Below are 26,910 nucleotides of genomic sequence, written 5' to 3' on the forward strand. Positions count from 1 at the left end.
GTCAATTCCTCAGAAATACAATGTTGCAATATCCCAGCTTCTCGTTATTCTATTAGCAACATATGTAGCCATGCAAATTATAAGGGCATTACATTGGCTATGACACTGAGAAAAGCCAGTGTCCGTATTTAGAAAGTATCTGGGAAGAGAGCCAAATCCCAAAGATACAATATTGATGTTACATCAGTTCCAGCAGTATCAATTATAAAAGTATTACATTAACTCTACTGCTAAAGGAATCAGTATCTATATTAAACACGTATTTAGGAGGAGATCCAATTCCTCAGAAATACAATGTTGCTGGCATTATTGGTTATATCGATGTTACATCAGTTCCAGAAGTATCGATTGTAAGAGCATTACATTAACTCTACTGCTGAAGGAATCGATCTGTTCAAGCACACTATGAAAAAGTTCACAAGCAAAATGAAACGCATCATTTGCGAGGCTGGTAAGCAACTATATAAGTGGAACTTTTTGTAATAGTGGAGAAAGAAACTATCTTGTCCTAAGAGTGCAAAGCAACACTCTGTCAGTACCAGTAAACTTAGACATCACTGGCCTACCTCCAACACTCAGTAGGTTACTAATTTTAGGGCTTCTCAATTAGAATCCTTAAAAGAACCAAGCTACAGTCTCAGGCTAGAGATCACACAGACATAACTATCTCAGGTATTACCACTTACCTCCAGCACCTATGATTCATGTGGTAATCACCTAGCAACCAGTTACTATATTAACCTGCTCAGTGTATTTCTTCAGTAAATGAGTATGAATTGTGTTCTACATAAATGCTCCCACTTCAGAACCATACTGTCCAGGAGATGGGTATGGGATGCCGATGCTCATAAAACCTCGACATTGGCATCCCGACCAGGTTACAATCCCGATGCCTCCAGGTAAGGAAGCCTAACCTAACCCCTAATCCTAACCCTCCCTCCCCGAAGCCTAAACCTAACCCTCCTCCTAGTGCCTAACCCTAACCCCTAATCCTCCCCCTAACCCCAGTACTTACCTTCGGGATCCTGGTGGTCAGAATACCATTGCCAGTATTCTGCTAAGTGTCGGAATTCCGGCATCAGCATTCTGAACAGTCGGAATCCCAGCGGTCAGGATTATGACCGCATGCCGTGTCCAGTATAGTTTTCTTCCACAGCAGCACATCCATACTCTCATTTCCATTCCAGGCAGAGTCCTCATATAGTACATTCTAAGTACTCTGTTTCACTGGGCCACAACCTGGGCTGTACAAACAATGCCAACACATCCATGTGCCAAAGCCTATTGCATGCTATGCACTTCTCAACCAGTACCAACACCTCCTTGTACATTATTGAATGCTAGGCGCTGTACAAACAGTTCCACCGCATCCATGCACCTTGTGGCGCACTACCAATATCCCACACTATGTCCACTCAGCTGTACCTTTGGCATTTGTGCTGACTGTATTAAACACTTCAGGGTAATCCGTGGCTACCATCTCTTGGAGTGTTGCAGCTTTACCTCTTTTGGTGTGTTCCCTTGTAGATGCAAAATGCCAAGGCTTCACACACTTGCTGGCAGCGGGCGAATTGGAACAAGGGCTTTCAGCTTGGATTCTTTTGGTTTCCACTGAGATAGTTGAGTGTGGTTCACAGCAGCACACAATGGTGATGGACTATCGAAAAAGCTTAACCCTCTCCTAAAACTTGCACTGTTATCTACACTGCTTCTGCTCCATATTACACCTTTATATGGTTCATCTACAGTATATACAGCTAATACTATATACCACTCTGGCTATATTAACTATATAAGCTCAGACTGCATCTACTCAGTTTTTGGGTTAAATGTGACTTGGAAATGAAACAATCTTGCAATATCTGGATCCTGTGTTTGTGGATATTGTAGAGACTCTTTCTGAGCTAACAAAACAAATATGTCACAGCTGAAATAATTTATATGTTATGTGTGATTTTTATCAATCTTGATTAATATAATTATATCATTACTTTTAAATGGAGGGCCTGATTCAGACCTGCTCTATGCGCTCGCAAGCGGGTCAATGGTGGCCTAGTGTGCATGCGCACGACAGAGCAGTCTCCATCGTGCGCATGCACGAGACCCGGATAGCGACGGGCAAACCGTCGCTCCGGGTCTCGTACCAAAGGGGGCGTGCTGTCGATGTTGAGTGACAGCACGCCCCCTTTGGTGGGTGGGCCAGGGGCGTGGCTGCCCAGATGGAGGCGTTCCCATGGGAACGCTTACCGTCTGGGGCCGGCCCCACTGACATCACAAGTGATGTCAGTGGGAATGCTTTCGGCTCTGTTAGAGCCGAAAGCACTCTTGGGCTTGCGCAATGAGACCCTACCACAAGGGTCTCGTCGCAAGCCCGATGGTCGCGATGGTCTTGACCATCGCAACCATCATCATGGCCGCTCGCTATAGCTGTGGGTGGTAACCCACGGCTATACGAGCGGCCAGGAGGCCGCTCTAAAAAAACAGAGGGACGGCCCTGATTCAGAGCGAGCGCTCTGTCAGAGCGTCCGGCTCTGAATCAGGCCCGGAGTCAGTGTTTTATAGCCTTTAAATTGGACCTAGTAATATAAATGAATTTGTGAAAGTTGCTATAGTGCCCCTTATTAATTTTCTACAAAAGCAATGACTTTAAAAATAATTAGCAACACTAATGTTGGATCATTAACAAACTAGTGATAGAAATATTTGGAAATACTCACTTGGCGTAAGCTTTTTCAATTAATGCGCTCCAAAACTCATTCAGGTCAGCTGAGTGAAGAAATACCAGACGATTCCGAAAGGTAGGCAGTCTATCATCAATTACAATATCAATCCACTCATTGTGATGGCAAAACTGCAAGAAGGGAATTACACAGTGTCACTTTTCATAGGTTAACTGTAGGTTAAAAACTTTAGAATGAAAGCACCATTTTTTATTTTATTTATTGATCCTGGGCACACACGGTACAATATAGCAGCCAATCCAATGGATTGGTACGATATCGCTGCTATATCATTCATACCGTGTATGGGCATGATATCGGTCAGTGCACATTCCCGTGGGGTCGTACATCGCACCTCCAGATCTTACTGCATGTTCACTTGATCTGGGGATGCAATATACGATCCCATGCAGTGCTATATGGGTGGGGGAGAAGTGGCAAACGCAGTATTCTAGAGTGGGTTTTCCAAATGCTTGATTTTAGAGCGAGTGTGGCCAGTCCGCCGAGGAGGGCAGAATTAGCATTTATCCAGCTTTAATATGCTTCATACAAAGTGTATTGTGTGTCATAATTCCAGCATATACAGGACCAGCTATCACAGTAAGTAATTAGATGTGGCAATAGGGCCATTCTGCCTGAGCTGAATGTTTTTATTTAAGATGTGGGCACCATTCCAGAGCATTGGAGCAAGTCCGGGAGTCTGAGGGAGCAGCAAAAGAACCTAGCACTGCCCTGGATGAATACGTACATATTGGTGTTGTTATGCACTGGATAGTGTATTATTATATGGTACTAATAATTAGCCCTATTGATGGTCTATAGCAGTGCACCCCTAATTGTGCATGTTTTTCAGGTCTCCTAGTTGGAGCACAAGTGTATTTATTACTAGAGATGAGTGGGTTCGGATCTCAGAGATCCGAACCCACCCGAATTTCGGGGATCTAGGGCGATCCGAGCGATGCTCGGATCTCCCTTCCTGCCCTGTATCCCTCACCCGAGGCAAAACCTTGCGCCCCCGCTGTCGGGTCACGAGGTTTTGTATTGAGAGGGCTTAACGGCTGATTGGCTGAGTTAGCCATCTGTCACGGCTCTCAGCCAATCAGCGTTAAGCCCATTGAAAATGAACACTGAAGAAGATGGCGCCTGCCACCCCCCGCTGTTGACACCGCTGGCACCCCCACTGGCAGCATCCCACACTGCCGACACCACCACTGCCGGCACCCCTGCACTACTGCACCACGTACTGAGGACACCGTCAGCAACCCCCACACTGCCCACACTGAGGACACCACCAGCACCCCTGCACTGCCGACACTGTCAGCGCACATTCACTGAGGACACCGCTGGCACCCCCGCTCTACCGACACTGCCGGCACCCTGCATTGAAAACACCCCTGCACTGCCAACACAGTCAGCAAACCTGCACTGAGGACACCGCTGGCACCTCTGTTCTGCCGACACTGCCGGTACCCTTCACTGAGAACACTGCCAGCACCGCAGCACTGCCATTCCATGTACTGAGGGCACAGCCAGCAACCCCAGCACTGCCGACACAGCCAGCAAACCTGCACTAAAGACGCTGCTGGCACCCCCGCACTGCCGACACAGCCAGCAAATTAGGATTCAAATCCAGAGCGCAGGACACCCCCAAACTATCCCAGCCAAGCCGCCCCAGGGCACCGCCATAGTAAGAAAAGTGCAGTGTAAAAGAGATAGTTAAGAGCAGCCACAGCTGCATATAAAGAATAAAAATAAAAGGTGAAGTACATATATAATAAACAAACAGTGAATGGTTAAAATGTGTTATAAAGGACAAATGTGTTATAATGCGGTGCCCTGAAACAGATATTTTTATTCTTTATATGAAATCCGAACCCCCCCGACCCCCCCCCCGATCCTAGCCGGATCCAAGTCAGGTTTGAGTTTTCCTGCCTGACTCAGATCTGAAATCGAGGCAAAATGTCATCATCCCGCTGTCGGATTCTCGGGAGTTTTGGATACAATAAAAGGTCCCCGTGTCGGCGCCATTTTTCACTCCGGCTGTGGACAGTTAAACAGAAGGGTGGGAGTTGTGCTGCTGTTGTCGTCCATAGGGGCTGTGTCCACTCCAAAGTCCATAGGGGCTGCATGGGCTGTGTTGTGCAGTCTGTTGTCCATAGGGGCTGTGTCCACCCCAAAGTCCATAGTGCTGGCTGAGCTGTGTTGTGCAGTCTGTTGTCCATAGGGGCTGTGTCCACTCCAAAGTCCATAGGGGCTGGCTGGGCTGTGTTGTGCAGTCTTTTGTCCATAGGGGCTGTGTCCACTCCAAAGTCCATAGGGGCTGGCTGGGCTGTGTTGTGCAGTGTCCCATAAAGGCTGTAGTCCTAAAGGGGTGCTGTAGTGTTGTCCAGGGGGTGATATGTCCATCAGGGGTGCTCCCTCCAAGTGCAAAAAAAAAATATTTTTCTGTTTGTGTGCGCTGTAGCCGCACATGCATCAACAAAGTAGCGTCAAGCGTGCGCCTGTGTCCTAAGTAAAGGGCCAGCTGGCTCATCTGTTGAAGGGTGGTGTAACCCCCAAAGTGCCTGAAAAAAATATATATATATTTTTCTGTGTTTGTGTGCGCCTTAGCCACACGTGCATCAATATCACATAAATGGAGGACAAAAATTTGTCTGATAAAAATAAAATAGGGAAAGATCAAGAACCACTTCCTCCTAGTGCTGAAGCTGCTGCCACTGGTCAAGACAGATGATGAAATGCCATCAACATTATCTGACAAGGCCGATGCCCAATGTCATAGTAGAGGGCATATAAAATCCCAAATGGCAAAGTTCAGGAAAATGACCTTAAAAAATAAATTAAATCATCTGAGGAGAAACGTAAACTTGCCAATATGCCATTTACAACATGGAGTGGCAAGGAACGGCTAAGGTCCTCCCCTATATTCATGACTAGTGGATCAGCTTCACATGACGATGGAAGTCCTCCTCCCGCTACAAAAATCAAATGAGTCAAGCCGGCAAAAACACAGCAAAGAACTGTGCTTTCTAATTCTAAGAAGATATCACAAATCCCCATGGAGAGTCCAAGTGTGGCGACGGTTGTGATGCCTGCCCTTCCCAACACTGGATGGGAAGAGGTGACTCCTTCCACCATTTGCACGCCCTCTGCAAGAGCTGGAAGGAGCACCCAGAGTCCACTTGCTGATATTCAAATTTAAGATGTCACTGTTGAAGTACAACAGGATGAGGATATTGGTGTAACTGGTGCTGAGGAGAAAATTGACGAGGAGGATTCTGATGGTGAGGTGGTTTATTTAAATCAGGCACCAGGGGAGACAGTTGTTGTCCGTGTGATGAAAAAGGCCATCACAGTCATGCCTGGGCAGAAGACCAAACATTCCACTTCTTTGGTCTGGCAATATTGCTATCCAAATCCGGACAACAACTGTTTTGCCATATGTACCATATGTAAAAGTGGAATAAGTAGGGGTAGTGACGTTAACCACCTAAGAACATCCTCCCTTATACGTCACCTGCAGCGCGTTCATAAAAAGTTACTGTCAAGTTCAGAAACTGTGGCTACGACCATAAGCAGTCCAGGGACACCTAAATCCCTTTTTCCTGTTGTATCCAAGAGCCTCCAAACCACACCGTCAATTCCCTCCTCGTCAATTTCCTCCTCAGTCAGGATCAGAAGTAGTACAGCAGACCATGTCACTGGCATGACTGACTCTCCTATCCGGGATCCTCGGGAGGATCCTGCATTGCTACACCAACTGCTACTGCTGTGAGTCGTTCATCATTCCAGAGAGGAAGTAGGAACACCACTGCTTCTTTTACTAAGCAATTGACCCTCCAACAGTCCTTAGTGAGGAGGATGAAGTACGACAGCAGTCATTCTGAAGCAAAGCAGATAACTTAGGCCTTGACAGCTATGTTGGTGTTATCCGCGATTAGTGCAGTGGGATATAGACAATTGATGGAGGTAGTGTGTCCATGGAACGAAATCCCATCTAGATTCCAGTTCACTAGGCAGGCAATACCGAGAATGTACAGAGACATCAGAAAAAGTGTCCTCAGTGTCCTAAAAATGCGGTTGTACCCAATGTCTACTTAACCACGGACATGTGGACAAGTGGAACAGGGCAGACTAAGGACTATATGACTGTGACAGCCCACTGGGAAGATGTATCACCTTATGCAGCAACAACAGCAGTGTCACCAGTAGCAGCATCTCAGAAACGCCAGCTCGTTCCAAGACAGGCTACGCTGTGTATTACCGGTTTCAGTAAGAGGCACACCGCCGACAACTTCTTAGAGAAACTGAGGGAAATCATTACCCAATGGCTTACCCCACTTAGACTCTCCTGAGAATTTGTGATATCTGACAATGCCACCAATATTGTGTGGGCATTACATCTGGGCAAATTCCAGCACATCCCATGTTTTGCTCACACAATCATTTTGGTGCTGCAAATTTTTCTGAAAAATGACAGGGGCGTGCAGGAGACGCTTTGGGTGGCTCAAAAAATTTCTGGCCACTTTTGCCATTCAGTGACTACATGCCGAAGACTGGAGTGCCAGCAAACACTCTTGAGCCTGCCCTGCCATCACCTGAAGCAAGAGGTTGTGACACAGTGGAACTCAACCCTCTATATGCTTCAGAGGATGGAGGAGCAGCAAAAGGCCATTCAAGCCTATACATCCACCTATGACATAGGCAAAGGAGGGGGTATGAATCTGACTCAAGCGCAGTGGAGAATGATTTCTGTGTTGTGCAAGGTTCTCCAGCCCTTCGAACTTGCCACACGTGAAGTCAGTTCAGACACTGCCAGCTTGAGTAAGGTCATTCCCCATATCAGGCTTTTGCAGAAGCAGCTGGAGAAAGTGAAGGAGGAGTTAAGACAGAGCGATTCCGCTCGGTATGTGGGACTTGTGGATGAAGCCCTTCATTCGCTTTGCCAGGATTCAAAGGTGGTCAGTCTGTTGAAAACAGACCACTACATTTTGGCCACCGTGCTCGATCCTAGGTTTAACGCCTACGTGGTGTCTCTCTTTCCAGCTGACACAAGCCTGCAGAGGTGCAAAGACCTGCTGGTGAAAACACTGTCAGCTGAAGCAGAATGTGACACATCAACAGCTCATTCTTCATTTTCTCCCGCAACTGGGGCTGCCAGGAAACAACTTAGGTATCCTAAGCAAGCCGCTGGTGGTGATGCAGGGCATGCAGGACCAAGTTTGGACATCTGGTCCGGACTGAAGGACCTGGCAACAATTTCTGACATGTCTACTGTCACTGCATATGATACTGTCACCATTGACAGAATGGTGGAGGATTACATCAGTGACAGCATCCAAGTAGGCATGTCAGACAGTCCATACCTGTACTGGCAGGAAAAAGAGGCAATTTGGAGGCCCCTGTACAAACTGGCTCTATTTTACCTAAGTTGCCCCCCCTCCAGTGTGTACTCCGAAAGAGTGTTTAGTGCAGCCAGTCAGCAAAAGGCGTAGAAGGTTGCTTCCACAAAATGTGGAGAAGATGATGTTCATCAAAATGAATGATCAATTCTTCCTGGGAGACCAGCCTCCAGAAAGTACAGAGGGACCTGTGGTGGTGGATTCCAGCGGGGACGTATTAATATTCTGTGAGGATGAGGATGTACACAACACTGAAGAGGGTGAGGAATCGGTGGATGAGGATGATGAGGATGACATCTTGCCTCCGTAGAGCCAGTTTGTGCAGGGACAGATTAATTGCCAGCTTGTTTTGTGGGGGCCCAAATTAAAAAAAACATTTCAGCCAGAGTCATGTGGCAGACCCTGGCACTGAAATGATTGGTTTGTTAAAGTGTACATGTCCTGTTTATAAGGGTGCGTGGGAGGGCCCAAGGACAATTCCATCTTGCACCTCTTTTTTTTCTTTGCATTTATGTACTGTTTGGGGCCTAGTTTTTCAAACTACCATCCTTTCTGCCACTGCAGTGTCACTCCTAGATGAGCCACGTGTTTGTGCCGCCCACTTGTGTAGCTTAGTATAGTCATCCAGCTACCTCGGAGCAACCTTTTGGCCTAAAAACAATATTGTGAGGTGTTCAGAATAGACTGGAAATGAGTGGAAATTAATGTTATTGAGGTTAATAAAAACATAGGAGCAGGAAAACCCACAAATTCTGTGATTTTTGCTTTTTTTATGCTTTTTTCCCCAAAAAAATACAGATCCAAAACACAAATCTAGAGACCCCCGTGTTTTAGTTTGGTTTTGGATCTGGATCTGCCCTGGTTTTAGATCTGGATTGGTTTTGCCAAAATCTCACCTCCGTGTTTTGTTTTCGTGTCTTGGTTTTGGATCTGGATTTTTTCTTAAAAAATCATAAAAACAGCTAAAATCACATAAAATGAGCCTGTTTTTGTTCCTACAGTATAATTAACCACAATAACATTTATTTCCAGTAATTTCCAATCAATTTTGACCACCTCACAATATTATTTGCTACATCTAGTTAAGGCCAAGAGGTTGCATCCAGCTAGCTGGCTGACTAAGCTAAGTGACACAGTGGGTGGCACTAACATGTGGCAGTTCAGTTTCTAATTTCCAACACAGATACAGGCCCTGATTCAGAGCCGGACACCCTGACAGAGCGCTCGCTCTGAATCAGGGCCGGCCTTCTTGTCACTCAACATTGACAGCACGCCCCCTTTGGTACGAGATCCGCAGTGACGGTTTGCCCGTCGCTATCCGGGTCTCGCGCATGCGCACGATGGAGCCGGCTCCGTCGTGTGCTTGCGCACTGGGTCACCATGGACCCGCTTGCGAGCGCATAGCGCTCGCGAGCGGGTCTAAATCAGGCCCACAGTGTGTTATACAGTGTGGGTTGGATACACCAATAGTGCACTTACTGTGACAGCAGTGTCGTCAGAACGGGGTTGCTGACGGTGTCCTCAGTACATGAAATGGCAGTGCTGCGGTGCTGGCAGTGTCCTCAGTGAAGGGTGTGCAAAACAAAACCTTGCGACTTGATAGAGGGGTCGCGAGGTTTTGCCGCGGGTCAGGGATCCGGGGCAGGCACATGCCTAGTGTGTGTATATATATATATATATATATATATATATAAAATATGGTGAGCATATTATATTTATGAAGAAATTATAAATCACTTTCACTTTTCTAGAGTGTGCACAAGTGTTTCCTATTTTTTCCCGTTATTTAGTGTGCATGTGATACATTTTGCCCAATAGGAAGTAATGAGGAAATAGAGTTCGATTTTGCATTCAATTTTAATGGGGATTTGAGGTTTGATTTTGGAAGGGATTTCATAAACTGAACACAAAGGGCCTGATTCAGAGCCGGACGCTATTTGCGCTCGCTCGTTCTGAAAAAAGGGGTGGCTATTCAAATGAACCATTCGCTCTTTGCAGTCTGTTTACGCCTCTAGGTCTGAACGAGCGAACAAAACTTGCGGTCATTTTTTGGAAAACTACGCCCCCTGGCCGCTCGCATCCTACGTCATGTCCGCTATTTATTAGATTAATCGAGTACATCGACCAGCGTATGAACTGCTCGCTATTCTTGTGGTTGGTTTTTCCTACCACAATCTTGCGAGCAGTTCTGACTATAAAATAACCCAGTGACGTGGTCAATGACGCTGCTGTATTAATTATGCACACCCTTAAAACGCCCGTTTTGACCTTTAAGCACTCCTGCGTTCGGATCTCCACTCCCCGTTTTCAAGCACCTTCCCCTGTTACCACCCACATACGCCTCCTCCTGTCACTCAAAATAGCAGGCATTCGCTATTTAGCGAACAAACGATTTTCGGCCGCACTGACTGCTTCGCGCATGCGTATTATGATCCGTACGCATGCGCAGTTGTGCAAACATCGCTCGGAACGAACGAGCGGCCGCTTACGAGCGGCTCTGAATCAGGCCCAAAATCCCTTCGTAAAATCAACCGAAATCAATTAGTTTGGAAAATTGAATGTAAAATCGAATATTAGTAAATGAGGAATTTGTTAAGGGATTTTGCAGTTCGATTTAAGGGCCCGATTCAGACCTGCTCGCTAGGATGCGTTCTCTAATAGCTGCTGATGTTTTGCAATGTGCGCATGCATACGCATCACAGTGCACATGCGCGAACCTGTCCGAGTGATTGGGAAGCATTTGCACGCTGCGCATAGACTACATAGCTGAGTGAGTGATAGGAGATGCCGTTTGTGGATGGTGACAAGGGTTGGTCGATGAAAAGGAGGTGCGAACGCAGGCATGCCCGAGGGTCTTAATGCCGTTTCAGAGGCATGCATAATTAAGACACGGCGTCATAGTACACGTCACCTGGGTGAATTTTAAACTGAAGTGCTCGCAGTGCTTGGGGTAGGGTATGGTCAACCACAAGCACTGCGTTCGCTTCCGATGGTACTCGATGTTACCGATGGTTGCATACACTTCCTGGCGATGACGTGCATAAGTGGGCGTCTTAAGACAGGCTAGTGGGCATCTGCATACACAGGGCGATTGCACGCCAAGACATAGTGGGCGTGCTAATGCCTTGCTGTGCGATCACCTGCCTTGCTGTTAGTTTGCCAGATTTGCATACACATCTAGTGTTACATGGACGAACATCATCAGTCCTGGACAAAAGTCCAGGAATGATGATGTTCGTCCATGTAAGATGACGTTTAGCCTCTTTCTGAGTTCCGTTTTTTTGGAGGGAAAAATCCGAACTCAGCGTGCAAACTTGAACCTATCCGAGCCTGCACATCCCTAAAATTTACCCACAGGTTTTAGTGATATCCATGCTTGAGCACAGATGGTTAAATCAAAGTAACTGAGGTACTGTACTAATTAAGACATCTGTTCTCAAGTATGGCTATCCTTAAAACCTGGACTGTTAGTGTGCCTTGAGGACCGTCATTTGGGAACCCCTGCTATACAGTATTCATCCTCACATTTCTAGAAGATTTGTAATCAGAATGCAACCAAACAAGTAAACATCAACAATAACATAATAATACTGTATATATGTAAAAACTTTATAAATGTTAAACTAATTGAAAGCTCATTTGTAATCAGCCAGGTTAAGCAAACATGTATTACATCAATGAAATTAGAACATATTCCTAAAATGCTAAAAATTCAGATATTCTCGGATAGGTTAGTGAGTGCAAACTTACTAATACCATTAACTGATAGTTACATAAAATGTAAATTAATCAATCGATCCAGGTCCTGCAGATCATATAAATGGTTATCGTGTTTCTATCCATCTCATCCATGGGAATCGGTATGTAATGCCGCCGGATCAAATAGCGACAGTGGCAGCCCGACGGGTCGGAATCCCGACAGCAGAAGTACTCTAGCCTACCTCTCTCCCCCATAACCCTAACCCTCTCAGAGGTGCCTAACCCTAACCTCCTCCCAGTTAGTGCCTAAACCTATCCCACCTCCTAGCACCCTAAACCTAACCCTCCTAGGGGGGGTGCCTAACCCTGACCCATCATTTCCCTACCCTAGCCCTAACCCCCCTGGGGGGTGCCTAGCCTTAAGTCCCCCCGGGGGTCCCTTAAGCTAACCCTCCCCCCCGCGGCTACACTAAGACACCCAGCTTACCTTCGTTCGATAAGCCGGGTATCGGGATTTAGTAGTGGGGCTATTGATAGGCATCGGGACACCTATCTTTAGTCACATGTCGAAATATCAGTGGGATATCCCGCCCGCCGGTATCCTGACTACATCCCCATCCATGTGGTGTTGCTTTCACTAGGTGACTTATGGGATAAGCTCAAAATTGTAAGTTTTCTGGGTGGATATCTGATTACTGTTATTGGAGTATTGACCTTGCTTGTCCTCACTCATTTGAGATTTTCACTTTACCTTTCGATTTGGATTCCATACTTCGCCACCTATCTGTTGCTGGTCTCTGCCTAGAACAACCTCTGTATTGCATTATGATTTAGTAACTTGTTACATTATTGTGTGTGAACACGTCTAGTTTACTTTGATTAATGTGTGTTTGTAGGTTTCTAACAGAATATACTAGGGAACAGAGGGCCTGATTCAGACCCGCTCGCAAGCAGTATGCGCTCGAAAGCGTGTCGATTGTTAGGCAGTGCGCATGCTTGGCGTGCACACTGCGCGTGCGTGAGCCCCAGAGCAAGCGCAAAAAGCACTCGCTCCGGCGCTCGCATCCAAAAGGGGCGGCTGTCGATGTTGATCGACAGCTCGCCCCGTTTGGAAGGCGGGGCGAGGGGTGGCTGGGCAAACGGAGGAGTTCCTGCAGGATCGCCTGCCGTTTGTGGGCGGCCCTGCTGACATCACTCGTGATGTCAGTAGGTGGACTTCCTGCTCTGTTAGAGCAGGAAGTCCACTGGGGCTTGCGGCAATGAGACCCTACTGCAAGGGTCTCGTTGCAAGCCCGATGGTCGCGATGGTCTTGACCATCGCGACCATCACCTGGCCGCTCACATAAGCTGTGGGAGGAATCCAGCTATGCAGGAGGCCGCAACTAAAAAAACAAGCGGCCGCCCTGATTCAGAGCGAGCGCCTCTGAATCAGGCCCTGAGTGAGCTTAGTCACAAGTACTGAGCAGCAAATCAAGCCTTATAGGGAAAAAAGACTTCTATATGATGCCAATCCCAGCCTGGACCTTAGTGATCAAAAGGGTTGTGGGCACAACATTGAAAGGTGTATTATTTTCACTATCCTAACTAAGGAGTTAAGAAATCAGGCCCTGATTCAGAACTGGATGCTCTGACAGAGCGCTCGCTCTGAATCAGGGCCGTCCTTCTTAATTTTTAGAGCGGCCTCCTGGCTTGCCCGTCGCTATCCGGGTCTCACGCATGCGCACTGGGCCGACATCGACCCGCTTGCGACCACTCAGCACTCGCAAGCGGGTCTGAATCAGGCCCTCAGTTCCACCATGCACAGAGCACTACATTTGTAACTTGCTGTATAAATTACTGAGGGACCTATTATTCATAGTCCAAGTGTCTTTTTTGTCTTGTTATCACCATTCTGATAGGGCAATAACAGAACAGCTAATTACTATATATTGCCATGTTTCTTTTTAAATACTCTAAAGCCAATTAAATATGCAAATTGCCAGCAGTAATTCATTTATTTTATTGTTTGAACAAGCCCTATTGCCAACGGAAACTCAAGTTTCCTCTAGATGGTCATGCATACGCATGGTGCTTGAACTTCTCACCAGTGCCATTAGATTGCCAATAGGACTTAGGAGAGGTGTTTTCACCAAGGCAAAAAAAAAAAACAATCAAAATCCTACCGCTATGCAGTGATAGGGACTGTTTATTTTTGAGTCGGTAATGAGAATGAATGAGCCCATTAGTTGATATTTACTTATCAGGGTTATGTAAACATGTGTGTATACTTTAACCTTCACATGGGGCAGTGGCTTGATACACTTTCATTTATACAAGACAAGGAGCTGATAAGTATCCTCCTTATCTAAGAGGACACTTGGGGCTCAATCCAATTAAACACGATGTACTCGTGGGTGCGAGTTATCGCGACAACGGACACACTTGATGGCAGCCCAAACTCGCATAAAAGTGCTCTTGGATGCCTCCGCAGTTCACATGGGCAGTAGTTAAAATTGTGGCGCAGAATAAAAGCTGGATGATCCATGTTATTTTCCATTGTTTGTCCAACCATTGTTTAATGTTTAATTGTTCTGTACAGAAGATGAATAAATGGTGTCTGTTGTATTTTCTTGTGTTTGGTTTAAGTTAAAGTAATGTTCCCTTAGCGAGAGTGATTAGAAAATTTCCAAAAAAGAGCTTATATTGACAACAGCACCATAAAACCTGTCCTGTGGTAGTAAATAATAACTATTAGCTGCGGAGTGCACTAAAACAGTCAGTGCTGGACAAATGTGAGGACGGGCTGTCTTTACAAGAGGTTATAGCTTATCACCATTTAAGAGGCGCATATTTTCCACATTCCTTAGGTCTGGCGCAAGTTTCCGTGTTGATGCTGATGACAGCTGAAGATTTTTTGCCAGATGTATACAAACATTACATTTACAGGTGCACAGATCTTAAAACATAAGTTTCCTATTCATTTTGCATGTGTGAAAGTCAGAATTCTGGGTTTAACTGTAAATCAAGCCCTATACTGTCTATAAAACAGTGCTATGACGTCCATTTATGTGATCTCTTTACAATGTTGTAAAATGATATGTTTTTTTTTAAAATGCAGTACCTGTAAGCATATAACATTTCCTAAGAATGATCATAAAAAAACTTAATATAAAGCCTTACTTGAAAATGAAATATGCCGGCATATCCAGAGTCAAAAGTCTGGTCAGGTGGAACCACCCTATGCAGTATCTTCTCACTGAGCGTGAGAGAGGCGATTGCAGCCAGAAACCAGCAGTCTCCTGCAAATATACGCACATGTAAAATAAATACACTGATTTAAAACAAAATGAAAAATCAATTATATACAGTATGTTACAGGATGGACGGTATAAGAGAAGAGAGAGTCTGTATACAGTTCTATGGGCCCCTCGTCAGTGTATGTACTGAGTAGACTCCGGCTTTTACCAGCTCTTTGGACCTTGCTCTTTGCCCAGGTGTCAGGTAATTAATAACCTAATCACCAGCATGGACTACACCTGATAGATGGCTACAGTATTTAGGCCCTGATTCAGAGGCGCTAGCTATTTGCGAGCGCTCGCTGTGAACCAGGGCAGGTCGTTTTTATTTTACCAGGCCTCCAGGCCGCTCGCTTAGCCTACAAAATGAGGCGAGCTGTCGATCAACATCCAATAGGATCCTTCCCAGGGTCTCCTTGGGCTTACACATGCGTTGACAGAACAACAATTATTGTAAGCGCTTATCCCTAACTTGCAGAAATGAGGAAGCCGTGATGTGGCCTGCAAGCTTAAATCTGATCAAAATATGAACAAATTCCTCATACTTTCACCATGCTCAGATACACACAGTTTTGCAATGGGAATAAGCACTGAAAATGTTTGTTGTGTTTTGTATTTACATAAGGCATTACTACTGTGCAACTGATACTACTGTATGTACAGTATAATCAGGTGTGTATCTAGGGATCCAAACACCCCTGGCAATGTAATGTACTGGCGCCCCCCTACCCCCCTTATGCAGTGCCCCCAGTAGTAATCCCCCAGTAGTAATCCCCCTATGCTGCATTGCCCCCAGTAGTAATCCCCCCTATGCTGCATTGTCCCCAGCAGTAGTCTCCTCTATACAGTGCCCCCAGTAATAGTACCCAGTAGTTGTCCCCCCTATACAGTGCCCCCAGTAGTAGTCCCCCCCTATACATTGCCCCCAGTAGTAGCCCCCCTATACAGTGCCCCCAGTAGTAGTCCCCTATACAGTGCCCCCAGTTGTAGACCCCCCTATACAATGCCCCCAGTAGTGGCCACCCCCCCTAAATTGCCCCCAGTAGTGGCCACCTCTATACAGTGCTCCCAATAGTGGCCACCCCCATAAAGTGCCCGCAGTAGCGGACACCCCCTATTTCAGTGCCCCCCCATGCCAGGCTTACACACACACACACACACACACACACACACACACACACACACACAAAGAACCAAAAAAATTCAACTTACCTGGTCCCCGCTTCTGACGCGACTGCCTCTGTCCGAGTCCAGGCCTGCTCTTCTCATGCATGGGAGAGACGTCATGACGTATGATGTCTCTCCCATCACATGCTGGGGGGGGAGCCGGAACACGGAGCTCATGAGTAAGCTCCTGCCGGCTCCCTCCGGGGACGACGTAGCAGCTAATGAGAGCCAGGTGGACTCTCATTAGCTGGCTGCTATTACAAACACACAGCCGCCGCTGGCGGCTGTCTGTTTGTAAACTGTGTAGGGCAGACTGCTCTCACTGCGGTCTGCCCTACACTTGTGCTGACCGGGGGACTTGTCCACCCCTTGGCTACTGGCGGCACTGTCGGGCGGCGCCCCCCCCTTGGTCGGCACCCCTGGCGAGTGCTATCCTGGCCAATGGGTAGATACGCCCCTGAGTATAATATAGGTAAATCCAAGTGCTGGCATATTTTTTTATATCTCCTAGGCAAAGTAGGTAATTAATTTCCCAAATTGCCAACCATACAGTAGACTAGTGATTCCCAAACTGTGCGCCGTGGCACCCTGGGGTGCCTTGGCACACTTGCAGGGGTACCTCAGGTTGGTGGTCCAACACCAAATCTAATTGTTTATGGTCAATGTAATGTAAATATGTGGACAAACAGAAGCACAAACCTGTCCACCACCACATAACTAAACCTAAGGATGACAGGTAAGCACAATTTACTTCACTTTACTACTTTACTACATTTTTTCTGAATTTCTCAATAACACATTTTTTGCTTAGAGGTGCCATGAAAAAAATGCTGATACTCTTGGGCACCGTGATTCAAAAAAAGTTTGGGAACCTCTGCATTAGGCATTGTTAACTATTCCTAGACAAAGTAGGTAATGAAGATAATTCCCTGCTATACCTAACATTTTTTGGGCATTGAACACAGGGCCTGATTGAGACCCGCTCGCAAGCGCATAGCGCACGCAAGAGGGTCGATGGTGTGCCAGTGTGCACGCACAGCGTGCGCGTGAGCCCAGGAGCGAGCACAAGAAAGCACTTGTTCCGGAGCTCGCATCCAAAAGGGGCAGCTGCCGATGTTGATCGACAGCTCGCCCTGTTTGGAAGGCGGGGAGTGGGGGTGGCTGGGCAAACGGAGGCGTTCCCGTGGGCGGCTCCTCTGATATCCCAGTGATGTCAGTGCGAGAGCTTCCGGCTCTATTAGAACCGGAAGCTCTCTGGAGCTTGCGGCAACGAAACCCTACCGCAAGGGTCTCGTCGCAAGCCCGATGGTCGCGATGGTCTTGACCATCGTGACCATCACCTGGCCACTCGCAATAGCTGTGGGTGGTCACCCACAGCTATACGAGCGGCCAGGAGGCCGCACAAAATAAAAAAGAAAATGCCCTGATTCAGTGTGAGCGCTCTTTCAGAGCGTCCGGCTCTGAATCAGGCCCACAGTACACTCTCCCCATTGCCTGCTTTCCCACTTTGCCTGTTACATATACAAAGAGGTAACCTGAAATTGTAATAAGTGAGACACAGGATAATACAATTATTGAATCACCGACTAAAGGTTTAAAATTTTATATTTGACATAATGTAGTGCTGAAATGCCTCATGCTTAAAGTGAAGTTTGAACCAAAAATTGTTTGCAATGTTTGGTGTGGAAGAACTTGACTGGCCCACACAGTGTCCTGACCTCAAACCCAGCACCAGAGCAGGGCTCGCCATCACTAAAGCAGTGCTCACAGCAGGATGCTGTTCCAGGCACCCTGCTATCCAGATGCAGAGGCCATGTGGCAACGACGGGGATGCCCCCAGGACCTTGTGCCCTGGGTGATGGCACAGTTCACACATCCCTCCCCACTGTCCTGCTCAACCCTGCTGAACAACTTTGGTTTTGGCAGACCCAATATTCATAGGGATACAACCAGTGGGGGCTCCTAGCCTCTTGGACGAGGGGGCTGCCGCTGCTACGAGGAAGAGGGGGACTGGGGAGATACCTACCCCCCCAGTTGGGTCCTGGCGCATGTGTAATAGATGGGACAGGCGGCGGGACCGGTGCATGTGCACTAGCATCAGGGAGCCGTGCTTGCGCATATCACCGGCTACTAGGGGCTGCATTACCTGCAGCCCTAGTAGCCTGGTAGGGCTGCCCAAAATCCAACTTAAGCTGTTCTCTGCTAATAGCAGCCTGGACTGGCAGTCCCAAGGGGAGGAGACACCTCCCCCTGAGACTGCCTGTTGTGTATGTACCTGGCAAACAGAGCTTTCAATGGGAAGCCACCTCCAGTCACAGTGTAGCCAGTGCAGTCTATACTGACTACACTGAGGTGGTGGATTTTACTGGGGGAACTGCAGCCCTGCCACCTCTAGTTAAAATCCGCCACTGGATACAACCAATGTCATCACTGATACACAGAGTTCACTTGGAGCTTAAGTCATGTCTCTAGCTCCTATTGATTTGATAGGTTGCATTAGAATTAATACTGATTGCACTCACAAAATGCCTCTCTGTTGCAGGTTTGTAAGAATTGCACTTTATATTAAAATGCTAAATGATAAAAAAAACTAATTTGAATTTTATTGAAATGATTTCCAGTATGATAGATGCTTACCAAGGTCACCTTGACACACATCTGTTCTTGAAGCACCACCTAAAATAAACTCAGGGTCTTTAACAATATCCTGTTGAAGAAAGTAAAACAAAATTGTCAAAACACTTATTTATAGAGTACAGCACATACTGGCCTATTGTCCCGGACCTCCGGGAGGCTCAAGATTTTTTGGGTAGCCCCCGCACCCCCGGAAGAGTAGGCACTTCTCCTGCATCCCGCCCACTTCCTAGTGAAGTGGGCAGGAATTTGGAGAATCTGAATGGCAATCAAGGTTGCCAGATCCATCCCTTTAATAAGCAAGACATGAATTACAGGTATTTCTAGGGGTATACTAACTATAGGCTATAGTTGGTGTATCCCTAGAAGTCAGCCATCCACAGAATCAGTGTAATTCGTATGTTGCTTATTAAAAGGGACGGATCTGGCAATCTTGCCGGCAATTTGAGGTCCGGATGTAGGGGGCAGGGCCTAATGACGCAATGTTATGATAATCGCATAATTTGGCCCCGTCCTTATTAAAAAATGTGAAGGGGCGGAGAATAATGATGCATATACTCCAACCCTGCCCCCATCACTGCCCACTTGGAAGTCCTTTCCAGGCTGCTCCTGGAAAGGTGAAAGTAAATGTCAGTAAGTAAGGTACAGCATAGCATATACAACATGTGGTAGTGCAGTTTACAAGAGACAATCTTACATTTAAAAAAAAAATTAGATCTAATTTACAATCTTTAAAGATCATTAAAAAATGTAAAGCTATGCTCCCTTATGCAAACTCACTGACGGCAACTGGGCTTTTCACCCCTTGATAAACTGGCCCCCAAGTGTTAACCACTTAACTGATTATTTTTTTTCCCCAAAAAACGGTCAGAAATAGTTTAGAAAGTAATTTTAAAAATATATTGAAATATTTAATTGAAAAAAAATATGCCTACAGGGTGTCTTGCACCCCCTCATGTCCATAGGCCCCAATGGTAAACTTACCTCCCATCCCATATTGCAATAGACCCTTGAGTGGTCATAGATCCTATTAACAGTACCTCCCCCACATCCCTTTAGTAGTGAAAAAGACACTGTTTTATAATCCAGCCACCCTTCCATATAAAACACTCCTGTCTCTTGAAGTAAAGCATAAAACACAATTTAGGTATTATCTTAAGTAAAGCTAATTACTTTACTGTAGTTCAAACATGCAAGAAAAATTGACACACTGCACCCTATTATACATGATTGAATATAAAAGTTTTAAAAGATCCAAGTTGTTAGAGTCTGTGTTTGTTGTGGACCCTGGGTGGAAACAGGAGTAAACACCTGAACAGGTTTAAACTGAAAAGTAAGTTATTTAATGTGGATGCTGGTAGAAATGAACAATAAGATAACTAAAGTCCAGTAATAACAAACTAGTAACTGTAGCAGGAGGAAACTGTAGTGAGTGGGAATAAATAAATGTCCAGCACGGTGACAGAGATGAATAAGGTAAATCCAGATAGACTGTAAAGGTGAAATGGAATCCGGGTATGAAGAGTAATGGCTTGAGAGGGATATCCGGAAAGGCTGTGATGTTGGCTGTACAGGAATGGGCTAACTGAGGAGAGGTTCAGGCAGGAGTGGGTCTGGTGGAAGGTGCAGGGCGATTTCCAGCAGAGTACAAGGCAAGGCAGAGCGGTGCAGGCTGCAGGGAGCCGATGGCAGACAAGGAGCTAGGGCAAGCACCGGAGCACAGGTCTCAGAGTCAGGATCTCTCACAACTGACGCTGTGAAACACGTTGCACTTGCAACTACAGAGTGCTCCAAACACCCTTAAGTACCCAGCAACAGAACATGACAGGCTAGAGAGAGCAGGTGACCCACAGACGATTGGCCTGCTATGTCACATGGCCAAAGACAACATGGTGGTGCCAAGACAGCTGTGACACAGAGACGCCACTAGTCTTACCCCTGTCAGGATGGCCCAACACTGGCAGACCTCTGTGTACATGCAATGCCAATCTCCACACGCCAGCTCCCCTGCCAGAAGGACCGTGCCACAGCACACTCACCGGGTCGAAACCTGGGTCGTGACAGTACGCCCCAACTTACGGGTGGCCTCAGGACACTTTCTAGTCTTTTCAGGATGATCCAAGTGGAATTTTTTGATGAGTTTGGGAGCATGGACATCCTCAGCTCTAGTCCAACAACGCTATTTCGGACCATAGCCTCTCCAATCAAGCAGGTATTGCAAATGACCATGGCGGATACAAGAAACCAGAAATTGAGACATCTCAAATTCCACTCCCTTTTCAGTTAGGACCCTGGGGGAAACAGGGAGAACACTGAGGAATTTTTTGAGTAGTAGTGGCTTGAGCAAAGATATATGAAAGAAATTGGGAATCTTTAAATAAGACGGGAGCTGAAGACGATAAGAGACTTGATTGATTATCTCTATAATGGAGTATGGTCCAATAAACTGGGGAGGGAACTTCATAGATGGTACTTTGAGGTGAAGATTGTGGGTAGAAAGCCATAATTGATCCCCGACCCGCATCTGAGGAACTTTTCTTCGCTTCCTATCTGCCTGATCTTTGTACCACAGGGAGGTTTTAACAAGAGCAGCCCGCACTTGAGACCAAAAGTGAAGCAAAGTTCCGTAAAGTAGCATCCACAGCTGGCACATCAAAGGTGGGCAGACAACGGAACTCATGGACCCTAGGATGAAGTCCATATACAATGTAGAAAGGAGTTTTGTTAGTAGACGAATGATATGATGCGTTGTGCGCAATGTTGAAGTCAGATATAAATATTAAATACACAATAATGTCTTCTATCAAAAATCTTAGGCAATAACTGATACAGATTTCAAATGCAATAGATAATTATAAGTTTAGCCAGTAACCCCCAAGGAGATGTAAATCAATGTTTGCTGGCCCAGTTTGAATAGGTCAGCTCAAACAATCATGGTGTCATAAAATGTGGAATTTCTATTCACCAACATTTCCCTGTATTTGATCTACTCAAACAAGCATGCGATGCCTGAGGTCTCTTGGCACCAATATATATATATATATATATAGGGGTGTGCACCGGCCACTTTTCGTGTTTTGTGTTTTGGTTTTGGATCTGGATCTTTCTTCGTGTTTTGGATCTGGATTGGTTTTGCCAAAACCACCCTTCCGTGTTTTGGGTTCTGGGTTTTGTGTTTTGGATCTGTATTTTTTTGAAAAAAAGCATAAAAACAGCTAAAATCACAGAATTTGTAGGTTTTTCTGCTCCTATGCTATTATTAACCTCAATAACCTTAATTTCCACTCATTTCCAGTCTATTCTGAACACCTCACACCTCACAATAGTGTTTTTATGTCCAAAAGGTTGCACCGAGGTAGCTGGATGACTATGCTAAGCGACACGAGTGGGCGGCACAAACACGTGACCCATCTAGGCGTGAAACTGCAGTGGCAGACAGGATGGCAGTTTGAAAAACTAGGCCCCAAACTGTACATAATGCAAAGAAAAAAAAGAGGTGCAAGATGGAATTGTCCTTGGGCCCTCCCACCCACCCTTATGTTGTATAAACAGGACATGCACACTTTAACAAAAAAATCATTTCAGCGCCAGGGTCTGCCACACAACTGTGGCTGAAATGATTGGTTCGTTTGGGCCCCCACAAAACAAGCTGGCAATTAATCTGTCCCTGCACAAAATGGCTCTACGGAGGCAAGATGTCAGCCTCATCCTCCTCATCCACCGATTCCTCACCCTCTTCAGTGTGTACATCCTCATCCTCACAGAGTATTAATTCGTCCATGCTGGAACCACAGATCCCTCTGTACGTTCTGGAGGCTGGTCTCCCTGGAAGAGTTGATAATTCATTTTATGAACATCATCTACCTCCACATTTTGTGGAAGCAACCTCCTACGCCTTTCGCTGACAAGGTTCCCGGCTGCACTAAACACTCTTTCGGAGTACACACTGGAGGGGGGGCAACTCAGGTAAAATAGAGCCAGTTTGTACAGGGACCTCCAAATTGCTTCTTTTTCCTGCCAGTACAGGTACGGACTGTCTGACATGCCTACTTGGATGCTGTCACCGATGTAATCCTTTAACAGACAGACGCACGCTTGTCGCTGCTGCTTTGAGGATGCAAGTGCAGCTACAGCCCACAAAATTCACGAAGACAGAAAAAAAAAAAGAATATTTTTATTGTTTGTGGAGCGCACTTTGAGGGTTACACCACCCTTTAACAGACAGACACACGCTTGTCGCTGCTGCTTTGAGGATGCAAGTGCGGCTACAGCCCACACAATTCACAAAGACAGAAAAAAGAAGAATATTTTTATTGTTTGTGTAGCACACTTTGAGGGTGTCACCACCCTTTAACAGACAGATGCACGCTTGTCGCTGCTGCTTTAAGGATGCAGGTGCGGCTACAGCCCACACATTTCACAAAGACCGAAAAAAAAGAACAATATTTTAATTGTTTGTGTAGCACACTTTGAGGGTGTCACCACCCTTTAACAGACAGACGCACGCTTGTCGCTGCTGCTTTAAGGATGCAGGTGCGGCTACAGCCCACACAATTCACAAAGACAGAAAAAAGAAGAATATTTTTATTGTTTGTGTAGCACACTTTGAGGGTGTCACCACCCTTTAACAGACAGACGCACGCTTGTCGCTGCTGCTTTGAGGATGCAAGTGCGGCTACATCGCACACAAGTCACAAACACATTAAAAAAATAGTTTTTTCTTTTTTGGAGCACTTTGAGAGTTACACCACCCTTTAACAGACAGACGTACGCTTGTCGCTGCTGCTTTAAGGATGCAGGTGCGGCTACAGCCCACACATTTCACAAAGACCGAAAAAAAAAGAACAATATTTTTATTGTTTGTGTAGCACACTTTGAGGGTGTCACCACCCTTTAACAGACAGACGCACGCTTGTCGCTGCTGCTTTAAGGATGCAGGTGCGGCTACAGCCCACACAATTCACAAAGACAGAAAAAAGAAGAAGAATATTTTTATTGTTTGTGTAGCACACTTTGAGGGTGTCACCACCCTTTAACAGACAGACGCACGCTTGTCGCTGCTGCTTTGAGGATGCAAGTGCGGCTACATCGCACACAAGTCACAAACACATTAAAACATTTTTTTTATTTTTTGGAGCACTTTGAGAGTTACAACACCCTTTAACAGACAGACGCACGCTTGTCGCTGCTGCTTTGAGGATGCAAGTGCGGCTACAGCCCACACAATTCACAAAGACAGAAAAAAAAAGAACAATATTTTAATTGTTTGTGTAGCACACTTTGAGGGTGTCACCACCCTCAAAGTAACAGACAGACGCACACTTGTCGCTGCTGCTTTAAGGATGCAGGTGCGGCTACAGCCCACACAATTCACAAAGACAGAAAGAAGAAGAATATTTTTATTGTTTGTGTAGCACACTTTGAGGGTTACACCACCCTTTAACAGACAGACACACGCTTGTCGCTGCTGCTTTGAGGATGCAAGTGCGGCTACAGCCCGCTCTTTAAAATAGAGCCAGTTTGTACAGGGACCTCCAAATTGCTTCTTTTTCCTGCCAGTACAGGTACGGACTGTCTGACATGCCTACTTGGATGCTGTCACCGATGTAATCCTTTAACAGACAGACGCACGCTTGTCGCTGCTGCTTTGAGGATGCAAGTGCGGCTACAGCCCACAAAATTCACAAAGACAGAAAAAAAAAAGAATATTTTTATTGTTTGTGTAGCACACCTTGAGGGTGTCACCACCCTTTAACAGACAGACGCACACTTGTCGCTGCTGCTTTGAGGATGCAAGTGCGGCTACAGCCCACACAATTCACAAAGACAGAAAAAAAAAGAACAATATTTTAATTGTTTGTGTAGCACACTTTGAGGGTGTCACCACCCTTTAACAGACAGACGCACGCTTGTCGCTGCTGCTTTGAGGATGCAGGTGGAATCTAGACGGGATTTGGAACCGAGGACACACTACCTCCATCAATTGTCTAAATCCCACTGCACTAATGGCGGATACCGGACGCACGTCTAACACCAACATAGCAGTCAAGGCCTCAGTTATACGTTTTGCTTCAGGATGACTGCTGTCGTACTTCATCCTCATCGCTAGGGACTGTTGGAGGGTCAATTGTTTAGTAAAAGTAGTGATGTTCCTACTTCCTCTCTGGGATGATGAACAACTCCCAGCAGCAGCAACAGCACTAGGAGGAAGTGGTTCTTGATCTTTCCCTATTTTATTTTATCTGAGAAAGTTTGGTCCTCCATTTATGTTATATTGATATATACGTGCGGCTAAAGCGCACACAAACACAGAAAATATTTTTTTATTTTTGCTGGAGAGTAGTGCACTTTGTGGGTTACACCACCCTTTAAGAAATGAGCCAGCCGGCTCTTTACTTATAGGACACAGGCGCACGCTTGGCGCTGCTCCTTTGTTGATGCACGTGCAGCCACAGTGTACACAAGTCACAAACACAGAAATATATTTTTTTTTGTTTTGGAGTGTACTTTGGGGGTTACAGAACCCTTTAACGGTCAAGCCAGCCGGCCCTTTACTTATGACACAGGCGCACGCTTGGCACTACTTTGTTGATGCACGTGCGGCTACTGCGCACACAATTCACAAACACAGAAAATAATTTTTTTTTGGTTTGGACTGGAGTGTACTTTGGGGGTTACAGCACCCTTTAATGGTCAAGCCAGCCGGCCCTTTACTTATGACACAGGCGCACGCTTGGCACTACTTTGTTGATGCACGTGCGGCTACTGCGCACACAATTCACAAACACAGAAAATAATTTTTTTTTTGGTTTGGACTGGAGTGTACTTTCGGGGGTTACAGCACCCTTTAACGGTCAAGCCAGCCGGCCCTTTACTTATGACACAGGCGCACGCTTGGCACTACTTTGTTGATGCACGTGCGGCTACTGCGCACACAATTCACAAACACAGAAAATAATTTTTTTTTTGGTTTGGACTGGAGTGTACTTTGGGGGTTACAGCACCCTTTAACGGTCAAGCCAGCCGGCCCTTTACTTATGACACAGGCGCACGCTTGGCACTACTTTGTTGATGCACGTGCGGCTACTGCGCACACAATTCACAAACACAGAAAATATATTATTTTTTTAGCACTTGGGGGGAGCACCCCTGATGGACAGAGCACCCCCTGGACAACACTACAGCACCCCTTTAGGACTGGGACACTGCACAGGACTTTGGAGTGGACACAGCCCCTATGGAGAACTGACTGCACAACACAGTCCAGCCAGCCCCTATGGACTTTGAATTAGTGGACACAGCCCCTATCAACAACAGCAGCACAGCACAACACAGCCAGCCCCTATGGACTTTGAAGTAGTGGACAACAGCAGCACTACACTACACTACACTACACTACACAGCCCTAACTCCCACCCTCCCTCTTCACTGTCCACAGCCGAGTGAGAAAATGGCGCCGACGCGGGTACCTTATATAGGATCCAAAACCCGCGAGACTCGGAAGGCGGGATGATGACGTTTTGCCTCGATTTCAGATCCGAGTCAGGCGGGAAAAGTCGAGCCTGACTCGGATCGGACTCGGATCGGGGGGGCTCGGGGGGGTTCGGATTTCAGAAATCCGAACCCGCTCACCCCTAATATATATATATATATATATATATATATATATATGTATAACTCCTTATCTGACCCTCACTGGACAATGGATGAACCGGTTTAATGACCTCCCCAGGTCTGCTGCAATGAGATATGATCTTAATTATATGCATCGCCTGCACACACCTGAACACACGAGTGCCTAGCCCATTGTGTTGTGACAACTGCCTCCCTAACAAACTAATGTATTTGATGTACATTAATTCAAGAAATTCCCTATTTGATACATGTATACATATAAACACATATGAACTCTACGATATATATATATATACTTGGTGAAAACCACTTTTAATCATTATGGTATATTTAATTTAAACAATTTCCCCTTTCAATCCTGATGTTATTCAAGTATAT

At 46.1% G+C, this 26,910-nt stretch overlaps 1 protein-coding gene across 1 annotated transcript in view; it reads right to left on the bottom strand.

Moving 5' to 3' along the window:
• The window catches only part of CAPN9 (calpain 9), a 158,120-nt gene that overhangs the window by 84,884 nt on the left and 46,326 nt on the right, over positions 1-26,910 (bottom strand). The window contains exons 3-5 of the mRNA XM_088472520.1: positions 18,901-18,970; positions 14,981-15,099; positions 2,718-2,851 (exon numbers count right to left, since the gene is read on the bottom strand). Coding sequence (XP_088328646.1) covers positions 2,718-2,851; positions 14,981-15,099; positions 18,901-18,970 — 323 coding nt within the window. The remainder of the gene's footprint in view (positions 1-2,717; positions 2,852-14,980; positions 15,100-18,900; positions 18,971-26,910) is intronic.

Source organism: Taudactylus pleione, unplaced genomic scaffold (assembly GCF_031769625.1).
Source record: "Taudactylus pleione unplaced genomic scaffold, aTauple2 ptg000125l, whole genome shotgun sequence".
Taxonomy (NCBI): Eukaryota; Metazoa; Chordata; class Amphibia; order Anura; family Myobatrachidae; genus Taudactylus; species Taudactylus pleione.